At 39.8% G+C, this 22415-nt stretch overlaps 1 protein-coding gene across 7 annotated transcripts; it reads left to right on the top strand.

Moving 5' to 3' along the window:
* The first annotated feature begins 5582 nt into the window (after positions 1-5582).
* On the top strand, positions 5583-21920 carry zdhhc1 (zDHHC palmitoyltransferase 1). 7 transcript variants are annotated; one of them, XM_084059461.1, is made up of 12 exons: positions 5583-5974; positions 6247-6367; positions 7172-7407; positions 8588-8763; positions 9683-9784; positions 10799-10923; positions 14033-14188; positions 15177-15289; positions 15698-15786; positions 16116-16254; positions 16975-17062; positions 18520-21920. In XM_084059461.1, the coding sequence occupies exons 3-12, from the start codon at positions 7189-7191 to the stop codon at positions 18969-18971; spliced, it is 1659 nt and encodes a 552-aa protein (XP_083915587.1). In that variant the 5' UTR covers positions 5583-5974; positions 6247-6367; positions 7172-7188; the 3' UTR covers positions 18972-21920. The 7 variants fall into 7 exon arrangements, with proteins under 7 accessions (XP_083915587.1, XP_083915588.1, XP_083915586.1 ...); XM_084059462.1 differs by having other exon boundaries at positions 6239-6367; XM_084059460.1 differs by having other exon boundaries at positions 6154-6367.
* Positions 21921-22415: the final 495 nt, after the last annotated feature.

Raw genomic sequence — 22415 nt, 5'->3', positions numbered from 1 at the left:
GGGCCACCCAGCATGATATTGCTAACCGTGCTGGCCTGGGTATACTGGCAGGTTTATGTGTGTTCAGTGGCCTGCATGTTTAGACCTTACTGGCAGGTCCCAGTGTCCCTGTATTAAATGGGTCCCTCTCCTTTCATCAGCTGGCTCCCCTCAGGGTTGAGTTCTTTCTCTACTCACTAATGACTGCCACAGCAAACATAATGAGTGACATAGTGGATACGCAGTCACAATAGAAACAAGTGCCGGCTTTTTTGTGTCTAATCCATTTTGGTGCTTTTGATTGGTGACACTGTTGTTTTTTCATTGCTTTCCAATAAAGTATCTATCTTCCAATAAATCTATCTACCTTCAAACAGGGCTTTAATATTCCATACTGTTTGTATTATTGTATTCAAATGATTTGGAGGGGCCTATTTCTTACAAAAAAATACCATATATCATCACGTAAACCACATATTATCAACGCAACATCCAATCAACACAAAATTGGAATCGCATGTTGCGGTGCCTCACATCCAAAAGCACTTTCACTTCTGTCCATATGGGTGCCTCAAAGGTGAAAAGGTACACTGTATATGATGCATGTCATATAAATGCTATCTCACCCACAGCTTCCTCATGTCCTGATGGCTGCAACCCACAACTTACACAGCCCAGGCAACCCAGCCTGCAGAGCTATGCGAGCCCTTTTCTAGTTAAGTTTGTAAATGACATGGTAATTGTTGAGGGAAGGTGACCACAACCACATTGTTGATGACTTTGTGTTTCATCTGGAACTGAATGTCTCAAAAACCCAGGACATGGTCATCGATTTTAGAAGGATGTGTTCCCAAACATACTGTACTATATAAAATACAACTAACTGTTGACAGCAGGCTGCTGCTGAACTTTGATCCGCAGATGTTATCTGTAAGAAGGTACAGCAGTGCTTGTAATTCCTACAGAATATGAACTCTCTCTATGTTTTTAGAACAATGATTACTATGTTATCTGTTTTGACCTTCTGCATAGTTTCCTGGTTCAGGTTGGTAACCTGAGTCTGGGCAATAGAAACGGCTCGGGAAGGTTGGTGAAGAGAGAGCCAAGTATGGTAAGAGGATAGCTGGGCACCAAGGAAGATTGGGCACCTACGTGTTAAATTGACATTTTTTTCCAAAATGTTAAAAAATACATATGTTTTTGCTTAAAAATGCGACAATTAAGGTCTATTTCTACAATTATTGCTACGAATTGCTAGAAATTCGTAGCAACCTGTATATCCAGTCATTTTGGGTCATAAACAAGAAGTAAGGATAAAATTAAGTCTGATGATGATGTACCGTGCATGTTCCCATCAAGTATACTTTACATTACTTAAATATACATTTTTTTTTAACATTTTGGACAAAATAGCCAAATAGCCAAATAGACAAAAAGAAATGTGTTCATAAAGGTGTCTACTAACACCTCTCAATTTGTTCCAACCCAATTCCCATGGGAAATTTTGCGGGAGCCAATCAAAGTTGGGGTACCCGGAGGGCCTGGGGGAAAAAATGGACATTTTTAAATTGGCCAATATGAACTTGTGGGATGTCTAATTATGGGGGTCCTGAATCCGTTCCAACCAGTCGTTTTTCGTTAAAAATTACTCCTGGCCATATAATCAGCCACGCCTACTTTTCAGGGGGCCTATCCATCAAATTGTGGTGGCAGTAATTGTCACTTATTTATCTTGAGTGGTATGTTTTGATTCTTGGGGTTCTTAGAAAGTCAAATAAAGATATCTCCATGTTCTACTGTTGTGTTTAGTTTGCAAATTTTGCATAATTAGCTAATTATTGGATGCTATAATTTTTCTTAAAATTAACTTTGAAAGGTAATCCAAGAAATGCAACTAGTCGCAACTGCTTGCAACAAAACAGTTTTAAGGCCAGTTCACACCAATGCAACTCCTTGCAACTGCCATAGGGGATAATAGTTGCAAGTTGTTGTACTGTATGTTGCAAGGAGTTGCATTGGTGTGCCTTAAGTCCATGTTTGTGATGTCCAGAAATTAATCTAATACCATGGCGCAACCTTTCCTAATGAGCATTAGTATTTTTGATAATAATTGATGTAGGTGATAAAGTCTGTCTGTTTGGATGTTCATGAATTAATATCTTCCAATAACTAAGTTATGCAACTTTTCCTTATTAGTATCATTTGTCATACATTATGGGGGAAAACAATTATTATCACGTAAAATAAAGAATTAAAACAATGATCATAGACTGCTAGATTAAGTTTATTTTAAACTGCATAGTGCACTTAAAATGTATGAAAACAAGAAATGACGACCAAGTATAAATATACAAATAAAATAAAAACTAATGAAACTAGTCTTGATGGCATCTTCCATTACACAGTTTTGTAACCATGTTAATTGAAGGATCTCCATCTGCCATGTCATCCTCAATGCCCACCCGCAAAATGTCCTGTCAGCAATAGAGAAGGCATGGAAGCCTTGTAAGGCTGCCGCCATCCCCTTACCAAGTGCATGCACTACTGATAATCTGTTTCTTGTTCCCGATGATGAAGTACCTAGGTGTGCTTGCATAGCTGATGGTACCATTGTTGCAAGACAAAAGACATCGGTGTCAGTGAACTCAATCCAGAGATTTGATGCCCCTCTTCAGACAGCATCCAGGCTGTGCAGATCAGTATTATCCAGCCTCTTTGTGCGAGTTACCAGTTCAGTGGCCTTGTGGTTAGAGTTTTCGCCCTGAGATTGGGAGGTCGAGTTCCATTTCCTGGCTGGGTCATACCAAAGACTATAATAACGGGACCAAATGCCTCCCTGCTTGGTACTCAGCATCAAGGGTTGGATTGGAGGTCTCCGCGACACACTTGCGTCATGTCCAGGGGGTGTACTTGTACATCATGGCTGGGGGATGTACATCAAGCTGACTCACGCTACTGTCCTATGGGCCACATGGTTCGGCAAGGCATATTACTACTTGTGCGAGCTATGAAGATTTTGTACATCCATACGGATGTACAAAATCTATTTCGAGCTGCTGAACGCAGCTCGAAATATGTTGCAGGTGTGTGCATTTTAATCAGAGCATTGTCTACATTCCTGCGTTCTTCATGGCCACACTGTAGTGCAGGCGTGTGTGTGTGTGTGTGTGTGTGTGTGTGTGTGTGTGTGTGTGTGTGTGTGTGTGTGTGTGTGTATGAAACCCTGCTCGGCACTCTGGCGCACTCTGGAGGCTGCACACAGGCAGTGCACGCACACAGACAGACAGACACACACACAAGCCGAGCACCGTTTGAGTGGATATCCTGCCTTGAAGTGACTATGAAAACTTTGGATTTTCCGTTGAAAGAGTAGGAGGGCTTTGATCCTGTTTGACAAGAACTGTTTCGCTGAAACTTTCCCCTAATGGTGAGTCGTCTTCCACATGGTAAGTCGTTTGAGGCCTGGAATCTCTTCTGTTTGGCCTCCTGGCAAGATAGACAGTTAGCTCATCTTTGATCCTGTTTGACAGGAACAGTTTTGCTGAAACTTTCCCCAATGGTGAGTCGTCTTCCACATGGTAAGTAGTTGGAGGCTTGCTACCCTGGAATCTCTTCCGTGTGGCGTCCTTCAGTAAAGATGGTAGATTGTAGTGGTCATACTGTCAGGATAGGACTCAGAGTACGGAATCATAATGCAGGAACACACAGGAAACCAAGAGTTGAAGTGAATGAACCACACTTAAATAAAACAGTAACTATAACTAGAACAAACTCCGGGAAGGATCGACGACGAACAAGCAACTTAAACAAACACTCAGACCCATTAAACACCCACAGTCTCAATATAAGTAAACAGTAACTGCTGGGAACCCGTGGAACCAGTCTCACAATCAGGCCCCACAGAAAGGGGAGGGGGCAATAGATTAATTTATGGACATCACAAACATGGTATTAGACTCTTGGATTACCTTTTTAAGTTAATTAGAAGCAAAATTAGAGTGATTACCAGTTTTTGGCCAAAGATTAGCCAATGCAAATTATGCAATCTAAACATAGGTACCAGACTTGGGCTGCAGTGGCTCAGGGGTAGTGGCCAGATAGAGTGATCTGGGAAACCGCAAGGTTCCCAGTTCGATCCCGGGCTGGGGCTCTCCCCCAGAGTTAGTGTCGAAGTGTCCTTGAGCAAGACGCTGAACCCCTAATTGCTCCCGATGAGCAGGTTGGTGCCTTGCATGGTTACCTCTGCCATCGGTGTATGAATGTGTGTGTGAATGGGTGAATGGCACAATCAATGTAAAGCGCTTTGGATAAAAGCGCTATATAAATGCACCATTTACCATTTAAACACAACATATGGAGATATCTTTATTTGACTGTCAATTTTTGCCCTCCAGGTACCCCAACTTTGATTGGCTCCCACAAAGTTTCCCATGGGAGTTGGGTTGGAACGAATTGAGAGGTGTTAGTAGACACCTTTATGAACACATTTGGGAAGAAAGCTATTGTTGGTAAGCGTTTATTTTTGCAAAGTGGTCAAAAACTTTCCCTAACTATTAGGGGAGACCAGAACTTTGAACTGATGCACTCTGGACAGTGGACAGAACTTGACAAGAGATTCTAAGGCAAGAGAGCGGGGGACTCATTCCTCCCCCACAGCACTTAAACTGATGAATGCAAACCTAGAATGATGTTGCTTCTGATGCTGCTACACAATAAGGCCTTCTTCTGCCTTTTTTTTATTTGCGCAATTGCATTTCTATTGTTTCATTTGCTTTTTGAATTTAGTGGGATTTTTTTTAATGAAAAAGCAAATGTATTTATCTTTTTCTTTTTAAATATGTCATGGCTAGACCTACTTGTAGATGAAAATGTGCAATTGTATGATTGATTTTATGATTTTCTGTGTCAAATGTGTTCATTATCTAAAAATCAAGCAATTATTTTATTGTTCTTAATTGTCGAATTTGGTTTTGAATTAAGATAACTTTTTGTTAACTCCATACATTACAATGAATGGAAGGTGCTTATTATGAATCATGTTGTATTGTAACTGTTTTAACTGCGTGCGGAACACAGGAGGTCTGTATCCTGTGTAGGCGGTGCTTGAAGAAGTCACCAGGGTTGCCATGTCTGCTTATTCTAAGCTACTTTGGGCTTGTTTTGTTGTCAAGTTGCTTGTAAATATTGTTAGTTGCGGGTTGTGCTTGTTTGGACTTGTTTCTAAGGTGTAATTGCTTATTTAGGCTTGCTTCCAAATGTTTAAAAAAAAATGTTTAAACCAGTGGTTCTCAAATATTTTCATAAAAAATGTATTGTTCCAGGTAGCATTTGTTTTAGAATGTGTTTGTGTAAGAATTTTTAAAAATATTCACAATATTCCACATTTTATTGCAAGAGTTTTTGAATCTACAAAACAACGCGTCGCATGCTTGTAGTTTAAAGTGCTCATGTTGCCCATAGTTGCTTCTTTTGGGCTTGTTTTCATAGGCCTGGTTGGTTGCTTGTTTCTCTCACACAATTTGGCAACGCTGAAAGTGACCAATGGGAGTTGGTCCTGGATCGTTACCAAGGAAACAGCGTACGAGACGAGTTGGGCTCAGAAGAGACCATCAGACGGCTACTAAGCTAACTGGCTAGTTAGCTATAGGCGACGTTAATAAAGCAGGAAGACACAACAATGATCGCTATTAAACGAATTAGCCGTTTCGGCAAGTCCTAGTCACTAGATAATAATTATATCTAACTAATGGGGCACAAACGTTTACTAAATAATGTTCTAACGACCGTTAACTCCTAGATAATATAGTACCGTTAGGTTAGCATGGTCCTGAACGCTAGTCGATCACGCTAACGGTTCTAGTGAAAGCTGGTTATCTTTAACCTGGTTAACCTGGCTACTATTTACATTAAAGACAACTGAGTAAGGTCGTTTTCCCCCTGCAATGAATGATTCATCTGCAGGTTGGTGCTGTTGATCTAGACAGCCAGCCGACAGGTATCTATCTGCTGTTACTTTCGATGAATTGAATACATAGGACCCCAATGGAAACAAGCCATAGTGCTTTCTTGGGTTTAATCCTTAGTAGCATCCTTTTGTATTGAACTGTACTTTCTGTGCTTTTTTTTCTCTTTCAAACTGTTAATAAAGTATTCAATCAATCAACCAATCAATAGGGAAGACGAACATTGACCCGAGCTTGCCGTGGCCGTCAGACTGACCCAACTTTGTGTTTGTGACGAATACCTTTGTGACAGACAGACAGACAGACAGACAGGCATATTGTGATGGATGGAAGTCACACTGATATTACTGGCTCCTTATGAAGTCAGGGATGATCACATCCTGAGATGCTGCAGGCCAGAGGAACATTTAACCCAAGCTAAAGGGGTAAGGAATCTAAGCATGGTCCACACATAATTCCCCATTATACAGAATAATTCCCCCTCCTCCATGCCGCCCAATTTGATAAGATATACAAATCAGTGTCCTGTGTAAAGTTGTGTCCGTTAATGGATATACCATTGTAATAATTTGCTGTTTCTTCTGACATCAGTAAAGAAGCCAGCTATATAATCTCTCCCACCAGTCATTCATTATTAATAACTATCAACAGTGGAACAAACAATAAGTGTCATTATAAAAATGTGAAGATCATATAGTTTATTCTGTTAAATCTTCGTCATTTGAACACATACAACACACATGGATATTGTGTGTTTACATATACTCTGTTTTTTTGTCTTGAAAAAAAAAACAGAAATCAAATAATTGATGAGAAATAAGATGCTGCTTAGGATTACTTATGTTGATTAAAATAATTCTCTCCAAGGAGTGACTCGATTTCAGGCCAGGGATTCTGCCTAGCAGCAGTGAACACAGGGCTGTTTGGAACAATGTTTCTCTTTTGAATTAGAATTTGCAGTAGTCAATGTCATCGTTTGCACCGTTATCCAGTTAAAAATAGTGCAGACTGCAGTCAATCAAGATTTTGTTTGTGGTGAAGGAAGGCAAAGGGTCCAATTTATGAGACTCACGTTGTAGGGGGGTTTTGTCAGGCAAACACTGGAATGGGGTTTTGTAACATCAGAGAACATTCTCTGATGTTCTCTTCCAATGAACATCATACATACAGTGTGTATGATGCCACTTGGCTGATAGAGCTTACATTTGTGTTTTGTTGTTCTATTCTAGACCCCTCAACCCCCCCCATGGATGTGTGCAGTAGGAACCCTAATCGTACAGCCCCTGTGAGTGAGGGAGGGGTGCGCAGGACGGACCTTCCCCTATGTTCTCGAACCAACGGTTGGAGCTGGCCGCCGCACCCCTTCCAGCTACTGGCTTGGCTCCTGTATCTTTACTTCGCTGTTACCGGCTTTGGAGTATTTGTACCTCTGCTGCCTCCGCACTGGATACCAGCTGGATACATAGTATCCTTTTCATTAAACATGCTCGAGTCGACATATATTACGTTTAGTTTAGAGTTTTCCTGCCACAGGGGATATGTGCAGGTTTCAGAACTCAACATCACTCTTCTAGTTACTTCACTCACATGTCTTTCTATATTCAGTTATTTTAAAACATAATCTCTCATAACTGTCCTAGTGCTGTTACTTACTCCAAAAATTAACTTTTTATTATTAAGTGAATATTGTCTGTAGGGCTACAACTATGGATTATTTACTTAGCGAGTATTCTATCAACTACTTTTTTTAATTAATCAAATAATTGAGAAGTGTGTTTTTTATATCAATTAATCGCTTGTCATGTTTTATACTTTATACAATGGTGTTGCACAGACATAGCAAAACTAGCTGATCTACAAGCTCACAAGGCATCACATCGTGACACGTTTTGTTATTTTCTCTATTCTTGAGATATTAAAAAAAAACATATAATGACAATAAAAACAACATCCAAAATTGATTATTTTATTCAAATTGATTATAAAAAATACATGTATTTTTTATAATTGATTAATTCAATTAACACATCGGGTGCCAGCATTTTTTCATAACAACTTACCGTGGGTGCCAGCATTCTCCCCATTGACTGCGCTTTGCTGTTTAAAATGTCCGCGTGCGTTACAAGCAAATCCACGCAAAAAAAAGCATCGATTCATGTTCTGCCACGAGCCTGGCTACTGGCTGGAACCATAACATTCCACTCGCGGGTTACAACGGGGGGGGGATCGCGCATCGCGCATGACCGTTTTTCCCCACAGGAAACAGATTTGGAGATATAGGCGTTTCAAAGTAGGAAATAGACAGGAAGCGGATCGGGGAAGCGATCTGGCACTTCCTTCGCAGGATTACAATGGGTGCTCCCAGAGCTGCTCTAGCCCCGCCCGCGCGGAGAAAAACGAAAAAAACTAAAAGACTGAAATCACGGTTCAGACCGTGAACGGCACCGAAGCTTCGGAACCGCCACTAAGTAAACACACGGTTCAGACCGTGTTTGGCACCCGATGTGTTAACTGTTGCACCCCTAATCGTCTGGCCCCTGTTTGCTGATTGTACAGTTTGTAGATCTAAAACCCAGAGGTAAGCTCCAGTGGCAGTGGGTTCCCTCGTCAGTGCTTTTTTTCTGGTCCTTAACTGTGTGTGTCAGTGTACTGGCATAATGTTTGCGTGTCACCTGTTTGTCCACCTCATGGCCGTGTCCATCGACCCGGCAGACTACAACGTGCGAGCCAAGAGCTACAAGGCTCCGGTACCCATGTTCGACCGCACCAAACATGCCCACGTAATCGAGAACTGCCACTGCTATCTCTGTCAAGTTGATGTGTGAGTGGACATCAAATACGATCAAAGATGAAGTGAAAAGTATAAACGTTTTTAAAGAGTTGTTCGGATACCAATACCAGTATCGGAAAAGCTGCCGATACTGCCTAAAATGATATCGTAATCAGAAAGGATTTTTTTTATTGGTACTCTGTTTTAAATTCAGACACCGCTAGAATTGATCCAGTTCATTGAACACAATGCTAGATTCTGCTGACATCTGTTCTGTTTTACATTCTGATTGGGATTAAAACGATGCTTTTACATCCTTTTCTCCTGTGATTGCCAGTCCGTCTCTAACCCATTTAGACTGGGGAAGAATCTGTCATTGTTACATTTCATTTGGCTGTTCAAAAATAGCAGATCTACGAGCTCATACGAGCTTGTAGATCTGCTATTTTTTTTATTTTTATTGAAAAATTGTGCTAATCTTTGAATATTTACATAGTTTTAAAGTGAACATTTTTAACTCAAAGCTTATGCTTCTGGGGATTCTACAAATGTATTCTAAATCCTACAGTTTTTTGAAAAAAGTATGTTGCTATATCAGTGGTGCTCAAACTTTTTCATGTCAAGGACCCCCAAAATTACGTGTATTTGGCCGTGGACCCCCATCTCAAAACATTTAGTTCCAGGGACCCCCATGAAGCAAAGATTTGAGTTACAAATGTTCCCTTAAAATATGTATATATATATTCAAATATTTGCACAAATGTTCAAGATTAAAAAATAATAATAGCAGAATAGCAGATCTACAAGCAAAATACGATTTTTCAATTGCCCAAAGAAATCTTTAAAATGACAAAGATGCGTTCCTGGATTGAATGGGTTAAGGATGGCATCTTCTCCTACACCTAGGACATTTATACCAATACACAGGATACTATATGTTGTTTTATTGTTGTCTGAATTGCTGTTGCAGAGGTCCCAAGTCAAAGCATTGCAGTGCCTGTAACAAGTGTGTTGCCAGCTTCGATCACCATTGCAGATGGCTGAACAACTGTGTGGGCAGCAGGAATTACAAGTGGGTACTAGTATTTTCATCTGTATTTAATTGGTGAGATTTCAAGCAACCGGTCTCTTCCTCAGAATTCTCTTATACAGAGAGTCAAGTCATGTACCTGATAAAGACCATTTCGGTCAAAATGTTGTAAGCTCATCAAAATTCACCTAAAACAGTGTGCGGATATCCTCTCTTCTTTAGTACTATTATTTCAGCATATGTTGTAATTCTTTCGGATATGCGTGCATTCTCTTGGACTTGCACTACATACAGCAGGTCACCATCTTTTTATCCTTTATTGCAGGTTCGTACAATACATATGATCCATTTCATCCATAATATCTTACACGTTTTTTATACGTATACAAACATAAATTAGTGATACAAAAAAGCCCACTGCCTAAAATTATATCGGACTGCTCCACTGCACCGACGTCGGCGGGGGTAAGTCTTAGAAAGCGTCTGTTGCCGAAAATATGCTGTTGAATGGGCGGTGGGGACACTGTCACGTCGGGTCGCAAGTTGTAGGGAAGCGTCGAAAGCGCTTTCGAGCATCGGATAGCAGCAGGCTTGTTGTTCAAGCCATACTGTAGGCTATTTTTAGCACCATAGTAGCCGCCTGTCGGCGTCGGCTCTCAGGTGCATTCAGTTATGTTTTTTCATACCTTCCAACCGTCCCGACTTCATTCGACTGTATGTCTGTTTGGTGGAGAGCTATCTTTAAATACCAACCCTGTTTCAAAACCATGTGATTTCACACATCTGTGCATTGTAATCAGACAAAAGGCAAATAATGCATCTCATATTGAACGCTGCAATCCACAGGTTATTTTTATGAATAAAACGTTATTTTAATCAGTCAGTCAATCAGTCAATCAATCTGACTCTGCAGAGGCTAGCTGGCAAAACAAAAAAACACAGCAGCCCTGGCAACCAAGGCCAAAGAGCCATCCCATCAAACAGTGGTGCTTCTGAGTAAGCGGCATTGTTTTTTCTCTATAAAATGTTTCTGAACAGTGTGTTTTTTCTTTACAGGATGTTCCTGAACAGTGTAATTTCTGCGTTGGTGGGGATAAGCCTGGTTCTGCTCATTTCTTCGTATGTCTTCATTCAGTACTTCCTGGATCCAACCCAGCTCCGCTCAGACAAACACTTCCTAGGTAAGATGAACCCTGAACTTGAACAACATGTACCCTGGGTGGCTGTGTCAGCAAAATATGCAAGGTTGACTAATGCTTTAGCACACATGACATTCATAACTAACTGGCAAAAAAACATTAAATGTACATCCCACTTCCCCTTTATCTTGGAGAACAGTTATAGAGTAGTTGGCTGAATAACATCATGAAACATGACACAGAGCACATGACATGACAAATACCATAAACAAAGAGTTCAGCATCACAAGAAATAAACAAGCCATAGTTTCTTATTTTTTTTCCAAATGTTTTACATTCAAAACAAAACCTAGCATCCACCAACCCATACTCCCACATGCACTAGGCTAGGGGATGAAGAATAATTAACTTCCAGAAGGAAGTCAAAAAAAGAGGAAAAGTAAAATAATTTAATCCAGACATATCTATCTGATTCAGATAATTAGTATGACAGAAATGGGTCCATGGGTGACAGAAGTTCTGTGAATGCCTTTCAAAATACCTCTGACTGTGTATTTAATGTTTTTCCATGGAACCGAACTTCCCATTAAAATATAGATCACTAAAAAAGACAAGGCCATTCTCTTTCCACTTGTATGTACGTGACTTATATAGTGTAGTGGCATTGAAAAAAAAAACATCCCACTTCCCCTTTGTTTTGGAGAACAGCACAGTTATAGAGTAGTTGGCAAAATAACATTGTGAGGATTCTGTGGATTTAGCATCATAGCTTGGGAGCAACCACATCCCCTTTAGATTTACTACCAGTATTGCTCAAGTTTGTGTGTTTAAGTCTTGTCAGGATGTGACTATTAACAGCGAAAGTAATACTACATGTCATCCACGATAACAATAGATATTAATGGCTTGTCACTTCTCTTCAGAACATGGAAATGGTCCACAGAGAATTGCATAGGTATTGGTTCTCATTTCTTGATATGTCAGAAGAATAGTTTGAAGAATTACAGTATATTTGTCATGGGACATATTGGCCTGCATGTGTGAAATAATCAATGGGGCCCTGCAGGATACAAACAATGTCCCACACATAACATCGCTGTCGGGTGGAAACCTTATAAATTCATGTCAAACTGTTACTTTTCAGAAACAAAAGAACCTGTGTTCCAATGTGGAACACATTGTACATACTGTACATACAGTACAGTTCTCACTCTCACCTGATAGCCAGCAGGGAACATAGCAGCAGTTCATGGACACATGTGGATTCCCTGGGTACCATTGACTGTACTGATGTACATTTAATATCATCTCTACAGCCCATTTTAAGATGATACATTTTAGGTTCAGTGTATTCCAACAATAGTTTTCCAACAATAATGAAGCAAAACTCATCACATTTTACTGTGCTTTGAATAATAGTTTCTCATTTTGATAAATAACCTTTTTTTGTTAGCAATAAGCATAGGCCTAGTGAGAGTACTATTTAGTTCTTGTTCACTTTTGTACAACAATCATCAAGACCTTTGCATTAGCCGTGTGAGGATTTGGGTTGCTTTTCCTGATAATAGGCATAGTATATAGTGTAACTTAAATACACGTAAGACCCCACATATAGCACAATGTCATGCTTGTGCCTCCTGTACCAGGATGCATGCTTTTGCCAAAGACGTCGAACATGTGACACTAGGGGCGCTTAAAGAAAATGTGCTGCCATCTTATTATTCAAGCCTGACACCAAGTTTGACACCAATTACTTTTAATTACAAAGGTAATGTAGGTGCATGGCTTTAGTCCTTTAGCGCCAGCTGTACTATTTCCATTTCCACTGCTGAGCATGCTTGCTGTAACAATGCAAGGCAGCTACAGTATGATTATGGTTGGTGGATATAAGATGAGCCTTTTTCATCCTGGGAGGGAAATTCAGGTGTGATAGCAGCAACAGCAACAAAGTTGAAACACAGGAAAAGTACAGGTAAAAGGTATAAAAATAAGTGCAGTTCAAGAGGTGCATGCGCATCCAAAAATAACTTTAACGTGTGCTGGATAAAATAGACACATAAAGCTGAACAGAATATATTCACAAGCTGTCTTAAAAGCTCCCAGAATAACTTTATTAGATTGGAGTACAAGTAGGTCAAAAGGTTGTACTCTGACATAATAAAGTTATTCTGGGAACTTGTAAGATATTGCTTGAAGATATTTTTCCTTCAGCAACAAATCTAGAGAAATGAAAAAGATAATACTAATATTAATAAGAGTCAGGCTTATATTCTGGCACTAAATATCTGCACTGGGTTTCTGAATGAATGTATACAGTCTATCAATAAATGTATGTATATGTAAAGTCCATCAACACTTGAGTGTATCAAGGAGTATTATGCACAGTCTATCACTGTCCGTTATTTGACTTTTTTGACGACATTGTTATTGGCAATTATAGATTTGTAACCACTTTCAACCCATCATCCATATGTTGTGCGTTGTAGATTGGCTATTTTTGAACAATCTTCAGTGGTTAAATAAAATAAAAGTTCAATTAGTGTATTTTATATTTAATTATTTGTTTGTTCGTTGTATAATTCAAGTTAAATATTTTCATAGAATGTTTTAATGTATAATTTTGTAAATGTTCTCAAATTGATTAGAGCATTTTGCACTTTTTGACAAAATATTGCTCAAAACATCGGTAATCGGTGGTCTAGAACTCCGGCATCGGACCCTAAAATCTGCCATCAGTCTGGCTCTAGTCCTAACAAACGTAATTATATCAATGTTCAGCACATCCTAGTAGTCAAGTGTGCAAAAGTCCATGTGCAATCAACTTCTGGTTGCCTTTGCTGTAACAGCAGATATTTGACAAGTTATTACCTTTATACTGTCAATGTGTCGCTCATGTACCAAAACAATCCAACATTTCCATGGGTTTAAACCTAGATTTTACATTATTATTATTATTACACTTATATTATTATTATTATCATCATCATCATCGTCATCGTCGTTATTATTATTATTATTATTATATTGTTATTATTATTATTACAATTATGTTGATAATATGATGTTTGTGTGTGTGTGTGTGTGTGTGTGTGTGTGTGTGTGTGTGTGTGTGTGTGTGTGTGTGTGTGTGTGTGTGTGTGTGTGTGTGTAGTACGTAATGAGACTGGTGTGTGGTTTGTGTTCTTGCCTGTAGCTCCAGTAACCACAGCAGGAGCTGCTATCCCTGCTCTGGCAGCAGTCACCGTGGCCCTGGGTCTCCTGTCCACTGCATTACTGGGGCATCTACTCTGCTTCCATATATACCTCAGTAAGTACAACTGATGATTGTCTCTATAGCACTGGTTCCCAAACAGTGGGTCGGGAACCAGTGTTTTGGTCACGGACCAAAGTTTATTTAGTTATTATTTCAAAAGATGAAAATAATATATATATTTCAGTAGAATTACAGAAAAAAAAAATCTAAAACATTCCATAATTGTATAAACCTTTAAGAGATAGTGAAAATAGCCGATCTAAAAGCTCACAGCAGTCGCGATGCAACCCGTTGTGAGCTTTTAAATAGGCTATTTTCACTATTTTTGAAATAGGGCTTAAGTTATTCATTCATAATGTATTTTTGTAGGTTTGTGTGCCATGGTCACAACAAAATTATCTTTTGGGTCTCAGCTGAAAACTTTTGGGAACCCAAGATCTATAGAGGTCCCCAAAACACGCCTAGTCACTAGGGGTGACCGTTTTTTTGCCGTCCAAGCACCAAGGCTATGGAACGCCCTACCCATGGCAATCAAAAAAGCCAATTCTGTCATCTTTTAAGTCACTTCTGAAAACACATCTGTTCAGGAAAGCCTTCCCTTAGATCCCCTCATTTGCCATAACTGTTTGTGTACGCTTGTATTTGTTTGTTTGTTGATGTGGGCACATGTCTGTACTTAGATTGTGTTTCGTGTGGACTATTGTATTTCTTTTGGACTCCTCTTAGTTTTATCGTTGTTAGAACTTGTGTTAACTATGTTATTCCCTTATCCATAGGCTTTTAAATGTGTATGTTTTATTTTATCTATATATTTTATGCTCCAATTGCTGTTTAGCACTTTGTAACTCCTGTTTTAAAAAGTGCTTAAGTGTTGTTGTTGTTATTATTATTATTATTATTATTATTATTATTATTATTATTATTATTATTATTATTATTATTACCCTTATTATTATTATTATTATTATTATTATTATAGGACAGAAAGAAAAAGTTGTTTGTCTGTGGTGTTAATAAACTGTGTGTGTGCATGTGTGCATAGTGTGGAACAGGTTGAGTACATATGAGTACATTGTGCGTCAGCGCCACCGCCAGGAGAATAGAGGGACTAAAGGAGCATCAGATACTAGACTACCTACACTAAATCTATTGAAGGTAAAAAATACTACTATTTAATACTTTTTTTACTTTTAACTCTGCTTGTACTAATTACTACCTCTACTTTTAATGATACTAATAATACTACTGGTAGTGCCACTGCTATTGCTACTGAAACTACTTACTCCTCCGACTACTAGTATTACTGTTATTTCTAGTATCTCTACTGTTGCTACTACTGAGACTAATACTACTCCTATTACTTCTTACCAATTAGCAAGCAATCATATGAACCAGGGGTTCTCAAAGTTGGGTCCAGGGACCCTCATCAGGGTTTGTTGAGGGGGTTCCAAATGGCCCGGTACAGGTCTGTAACTCTGAGAGTTATGGGGGTCCTTGAAATTAAAAAGCTTGAGAACCACTGATGGTATGAACATCAACTTAAATATGTGTTTTCTGTGTCAGGAGGGAAGCTTCTCGGGATCTCTGGGATATACCAACCCAGACATGGAAGTAGAGGACACTACCACTATGGCACCACAGGGAGCTCCAGAGTAAGTTTTAAATAGCACCCATACTAACAATAATAAACTTTATTTACTATTTTGCTTTAGTTTATGAAGTGCATAACAAACAATAATGAAATATATCAAAATTCTAAGTCTCAGTATACTTCAGAGAGGCCTGAAGCCTCACTGTGATGCTGTATTTACCGTCTCACACAGAGCTGCTGTCCTTAACCGAGCAGAGAAATATATGACAAATGATATTACAAACCATATTATAAGTGACAAATCACGTTCAAAGTTGTCAATATTGGATATACTGTAACTGTACATGTACTGTATACATTTAATTTATTTCAATGTATGTGTGTGTATAGTTTCTATGGAAATGGCAGGGTGAGGAGTGTGTCCAGTCATGTTGGAGAGGAGGAGCTACAGGCCACTGTGTCGACAGACCACGCCCTCAGTCACACCCACAATCACACCCACAATCACACCCACAACACCCAGAGACAGGTAACCCCAAACACTTACCCTGGCACACGCACCAACACATTTTAGCTCGGATTTCAGGATTGTGTGGGTTCAACTGTAGAAACGTAGCCACTTAAACCCTATAGTTGACCGGATTCCAAAGGCCTCTATACCAGGCTACCTCCTGTTTTTGTAGTTCGCACTACACTAAATATCCTCAGCGCTGAATGTTAGCCCCAGAATAGGGATGCTAGGGTTCAAGTGGTTAGAAGTCATCCAGTCTTTAACCACACAGATAGTCATAATAGGCGAACATTAACACAAATGACCAATTTACCAAATTGCCGAAAGGGAGTAGGAGATCTCAGAGCATTGCTGGAAATGCCTACATTTTCCTAAAGTAGTACATCGGCTATTTCCAGCGCAGGGCAATCATCATAGGACAAAGTATAAATTAATCAAGTAGGATGTATGATCAATAGTGACAATGGCTGCACACAATCAACAAGATGTTATATACACCGTTATCAGTATACATTACATAAGAATGTCATGAGCAACTAAGAAGGGCACTCGCTATGCTGTGTCTTCCTTGATAAACATATTGAATCTTATTTGAAGATGTTAAGTCCTTCGTCTTCGATAACATCTTGGAGCTGCTCAGAAGCTACTTTATTGAATATTATTGGATATGAAAGGCAATATGGCTGTAGGTCTGTAATTATTTAATTACAATTTCTGTGTGTTCTGGTTTATTTTCAGAAGAAAAAGAGGAAGGTACATAAAGTTCCTGCTGAAGTCAACATGGTCAATGAAGTCGCAATGGAGACCAGTGACCTTCGACCCCACAGTTTGTTTATTTTATTTATTATTATTATTATTATTTTAGTTAGTTTAATATTGGTAGGTTGAAGAAACAGAGGGATCGAAGAGAAAGAATAAAAGTAAATAAATACAGGAAATGTATGATTTGTTGCATAACTGTAAGAGGTATGGGTAACCCTTTTCTCCTTTTGATCATGAAATGTACAATATTGTAAAATTGTAAATTTCTGAAATGTATTTCTTAACTTTTGTAGGTGAACTATTGTCTGTGTATTGTATCTGTAGTATGTTGTTGTGTATGATGTGTATTTGGGTGTGACGGACCCCAGGAAGAATAGCCATGCTTAGGCAAGTGCTAATGGGGATCCATAATAAAGTAAAGTAAAGTAAAGAAAAGGATTCATTCAGAAGAATCCTACCACCAGTAAAGTCAACTCTCCACTGCACCGATATCGGCCCGACTCGACCGCGGAAGGCGTTTGAAAGCGTCTCCTGCCGACAACCTATTGTAGGTAGCGCTGTGCTGTTGGTCGGAACTTCTATAATCAACGACTGAGCAGGTTCGGTGGTGTCCCGACCGGTAGGGCCGTCGATAGCCGTGGTAGTGAATTGAATCAAAGCACGAGTACAACCGTTTCTCTACTTGTGCTTTGATTCACTTCACTACCCCACGGCCCGACGGCACGGCGATATCTACAACAGGTTGTCGGCAGGAGACGCTTTGCAACGCCTTCCGCGGCCGAGACGGGCCGATATGGGTGCGGTGGAGAGTTGGCTTTACTGGTGGTAGGGTTCTTCTGAGTCCTTTACTTTACGAAACGGTTGTTGCCCCTTCTCTAGTAGTTGCGGGTTGCAGTTTTTTGGGCTTGTTTGCTTATTTAGCCGTATTTATTTAAACCAGTGGTTCTCAAATATTAACATGAAAATGTTTTGTGCGTTTATGTTTTTGCCGATGCATGTAGGTTTAAAGTGCTCATGTGGCCTAAGTTGCTTCTTTTGGGCTTGTTTTCCTAGACCTGGTTGCTTATTTTTCTCACATAATATGGCAACACTGCCTGTAAAAATGTGTCCTCCTTAACGTCGGCCGACAGTTTGTGCTGAACTAAATGCCAACTTTTGCCAACAGACTGCCAGTCTGTTGTAGTCTGTTTGGTGGAGAGTCTTAACTCACTCAGTCACCTTAACTCACTCACTCACACACGCACGCACGCACGCACGCACGCGCACACACACACACACACACACACACACACACCTATTTTATTGATTTATTTTCTAACCGTGAACAACTTGAATACTAAATCTATACTTCTGGTTCTGGCCTACCTATCGTGGTGAGGATGACTCTCTTTACTTTGCCAGTATGTGTACGTACTGTGTCTTTTGTATAAATGTCTCTTTCACCTTCTCCCTCTCTCTGTCTCCCCATCCTCTTTTTCTCTCTTATTTTCTCCTTCTCTCTATCCTCTACAATCTCCCCAGTAGACTCTGGCAGTTTACCACTGGTTTCTGTGCCACCGAGCCAGCGGCTTCCTTTCCCAGCATTTCCTCTAAGGGCATCCCTCCCACCCCTGCCAGCCGGCCCGCCTGCTGATTACCACTCTTCATCTGCAGAGTCTCTGGAGGAAATCCCTGTAGTTTTGGCCAGGTTAGGCTCCTCCTCCTCTGCTGTAAGCTCCGCTCACACCAGAGACTACCAGAGGCCGCGACCAACATGCACTCCGGTCGCACCGCCCTCCCCCTTCCCAAGGACAAAAAGGAAGCTGACCTCATCCTCTGTGAGAAGTAAAGGTCGGCTGTTGTCCTCTCAGCCTCCTTCTGTGTTTGTCAGCCGGACTAGTGGTCAGCCGGTCCGACCCAGAGACCAGACCCTGAACCTGGGTCCCCACCACACTGACTTGGGGCCTCATATAGAAACCGTGCGCACGTACTAAAAGGTTGTGTACGCAGGTTTTCACGCACACACGGAGTGTATAAAATGTACTTGCCGTGAGAGTGCGTAGGCCGCAGCCCAAACTCTTGTCTGGCTCTGTCAGTTGGCGACGCCAAACTATAATGTACTGAAATTCGCCAAAATTACATTTCCACTCCATTTACTATGCTATGAAAAATTTAAAACCAAAATGTTGTGCACTGATGATGCATAATAATAGTTTGATCATTTGTGTGGATGACTTTTTGGGGACAGTCGGAATTATAGACGCTGACCGCAAAGTAGTGAAATAAAGTTGTTCTAATGACCCTGCGGACACCAAACATTTAACTATAACTATATCAAATGACATATTATTTACATGCCTACATACTGTCTACAGAACAATGGTCACGCCTGCTGTTCCAGGCTACCATTAGTATAGGCGATTAAGAGAGTATTGGAGCATACGACCCTACCAGAACTAACATTACTGAATACACAATGCAATCACATTGCCTGTGTGCACAGTGCACCACCTAATAACCAAGCAACCAAAGCAGCAATGAACAGCAACAATGTTGACCAAACGGATGCGAAAGCAGCCAAATGTGTACAACATTCAAACTAATGTACAGCAAATGCAGCTGGTACATACAATTAAAACACGACTGCTAGTGGTAAATTAAATTACATTTGACTCATGGCACCGGCCAGTGTTGTCTCAGGACAATATCTGACCTTTCACCTGCACTTGCAGGTGAAATTTCTCTTGCACTGTAGGTCTTCTGCACTAAATTGGCCTTTCATTCACCTCTGTTATAAATTATTATCTTATCTTCAGCTACTGTAATAAACGTCAACACATAATAAGGTTTCCTTGCACTGTGAATAAACAAGCCAACAACAACATTTAATTTGCAACAATGTCTGGTTTCCCAAATATACAGTAATCAGTGCAATTTCTGCACTCGTATTGCAATAAGGACACCAACTCAGAGGCGCACACCATTTTCGTCTTTTGTGTGCACATACAGTACACTTTTAGTATGGATCCTACACTCAGTTTTATATATGAAACCCTGGTCTGAACCAGGACCCAGAGACTACTAAATGACCACCAGTGGGTGAGAACGCAGCCTGCACCAACTCTTGCTCTGTTTCTTGATTTTAACCTTGACCTTTGACGTTTTCAGCCCAAAAGTGACTCATCTCTTCGGGGTTGCCTACTGATCATTCCCACCAAGTTTCATGAACGTCCGGCCATATATGTACACTCTTAGTTATATTGATAACTGCAAGTCCTTGAACTTGACATGACTTTTGACCTTTTGTATCCAAAATGACTGGACCATGCTTTACAATAGGCAGGGTAAAAATAACAAGCAGCAACAACGTGCTTCACATGCACACTAATTCATACAAACACAGTCTTCTACTATTGATTTGGGACCTGCCCAGTGAAACAATATCCTTCTACTGGATACGGGTCTCTTATAACCACAGTGTTCTACTGCTAGTTTGTGAACCGCTCTACTGGAGCAGTTGGGGTTTAAGTGCCTTGCCTAAAGGCCACTTTGGCTGAGAGGAGAATACTTTTGGTTCACTTTCCCAGCCCACCTGGTCTGGGGATTTGAACCAGGCACCCTCTGGTCACAAGTACACTTTTCAAGCCTCTAGATTAGTGGAATACCTGATCAGCCTGTAGGAGGAGCTGTTTGTTGATCTTGAATCTGATCTGAGTATGATCACCTGTATGTGGCGTTGCACAACTCAAAAAAGACTGAACACTTTTTGTATTTATGCACTTATTTATTCCTATTTAATGTTGAATGCCAAAGGTTAACAAACCCTGTGTACAATCATTATTTTAATTGGCTGGGTTGCACCAACAATGATTAAATTAAACACAGTTTAGATCTAATCTAAGATTAGTTAATCAGAGTTAAATGTTTTAACTATAGCACAATTTCTTCTTAAACACTGATTAAAACATTTTAGATTAGCACTATGTTTGGTCACCCTATTTAATGATATAGGCTTTAGGAAGATGATCGAGGATAAGTGATAAAAAAATGGTTTAATTATTTATCAGTTGAGCATGATCACAATCAGACAGAAAGACTGAATACAAGCCGATACCATGTCAATGTCAAGAGAGAGGTTAAAATCTTACTTAACCACTTGAAGCCTAGCGTCCCTATACTGGGGGAACAATCACTCGCTTGTAGATCGACTATTCAAATAGCCTCTGTATACAAGGGTTAAAGTGATTGAACTGGACTGAATTTTATACTGTTTTTTTTACTTATTTTGCTGGGGATCTCTTGGAACCCCCTCAAGGGCCCCTGGGGGCCCCGGACCCCACTTTGAGAACCACTGGCATAAATATCAGGGCTTATTGGTGGAACAGTAACATTTATCTGATGCTTGATCCTAACTTCAGTTCTTATTTTTATCATTGTAACTGTTTCCTTGGTAAAACAATACTATTGAAGAAAAGTATTGATCTTAGTACAACTTAAGTGGGTTGAGCCTATCCCTTATTTTCCTGCAAGAAATTTGCCTCAAATGCTCTTTTTTTTTACCTTACATAGGTAAACTGCCAACTTAATTTAGCTAAATCACCCCAATTCATAGTTTAGAATGAACTGTGAGACTAACTTGGATGCAGCCTGTTTAAAATATATCCCATTTAAAGTGAATATATATGAAAGATATATGAATACATCTAGATTAAACTCCTGTTTAAATTAAATGGTTACATTTACTCCATCCTTAAAATTTTGAGCAACTGGTTTAGGACTAATCCTTGTTTTTGCAACCCACCCTTACAGGCACTATATTTACTCCTTAATTTTATACAACTTTTTTGGAAACGTCAGTATTGTATGTGTATTTTATGTGTTGTTTTCATTGTTAATTGGATCACTCAGTACATACACTGATAATAAATTCTTGATGAAGTCAATAGCTTATCTTAATCTGATTTTCTTATTTACTCTGACCTTCATGTCTTATTACACGACCCTCAACATGTGATTCAAATTTGGGGTTGATTGGACCTTTTTTGCACACAAAAAAACTACTGTAACTTTGGGAGCCGATTCAAAATATTGAAAAATTCTAAATTAAGCCTAAATATTTTTATTATAGCAATCTTTGTGATTTTTTTTAACACAATTTGTATGAGGAGGAGCAAAAAGTCTGTTTTGAAAAATACAATAAAAAAACATGATCCAAGGAATCCCGGGAAGAAATTTAGATTCTACGCGACCTACGGTTCAAGCGTTATAGGCTGATAGCGCCACCATGAGGCTGACTGGTGTAATTATTTTTTCCAGCGTAGTATACGGACCGTGAACCTCTAGCTGGTGTCTGTCTGTCTGCATTGCAACCCTTACGGTTTCCGAATGAAAGCAATACTTGAATAGGAGTTTTCACATTCTCACATTCAAGTCAAAGG

The sequence above is a fragment of the Gymnoscopelus microlampas genome (genome assembly GCF_963454915.1).
Source record: "Gymnoscopelus microlampas genome assembly, chromosome: 1".
Lineage (NCBI taxonomy): Eukaryota > Metazoa > Chordata > Actinopteri > Myctophiformes > Myctophidae > Gymnoscopelus > Gymnoscopelus microlampas.
Note: the sequence above shows the minus strand (reverse complement) of the source record. Positions and strands in the feature narration are given on the sequence as shown.

What these genes read in the sequence shown, in the direction of transcription:
- zdhhc1 (XM_084059461.1), top strand. Translation starts at nt 7,189, where the DNA reads ATGGATGTGTGCAGTAGGAACCCTAATCGTACAGCCCCTGTGAGTGAG. An exon ending in GTGGGCAGCAGGAATTACAA is followed by an intron (nt 9,785 to 10,798) that starts GTGGGTACTAGT and finishes TTTTCTTTACAG; the next exon opens with GATGTTCCTGAACAGTGTAA. An exon ending in CTGCTTCCATATATACCTCA is followed by an intron (nt 14,189 to 15,176) that starts GTAAGTACAACT and finishes ATGTGTGCATAG; the next exon opens with TGTGGAACAGGTTGAGTACA.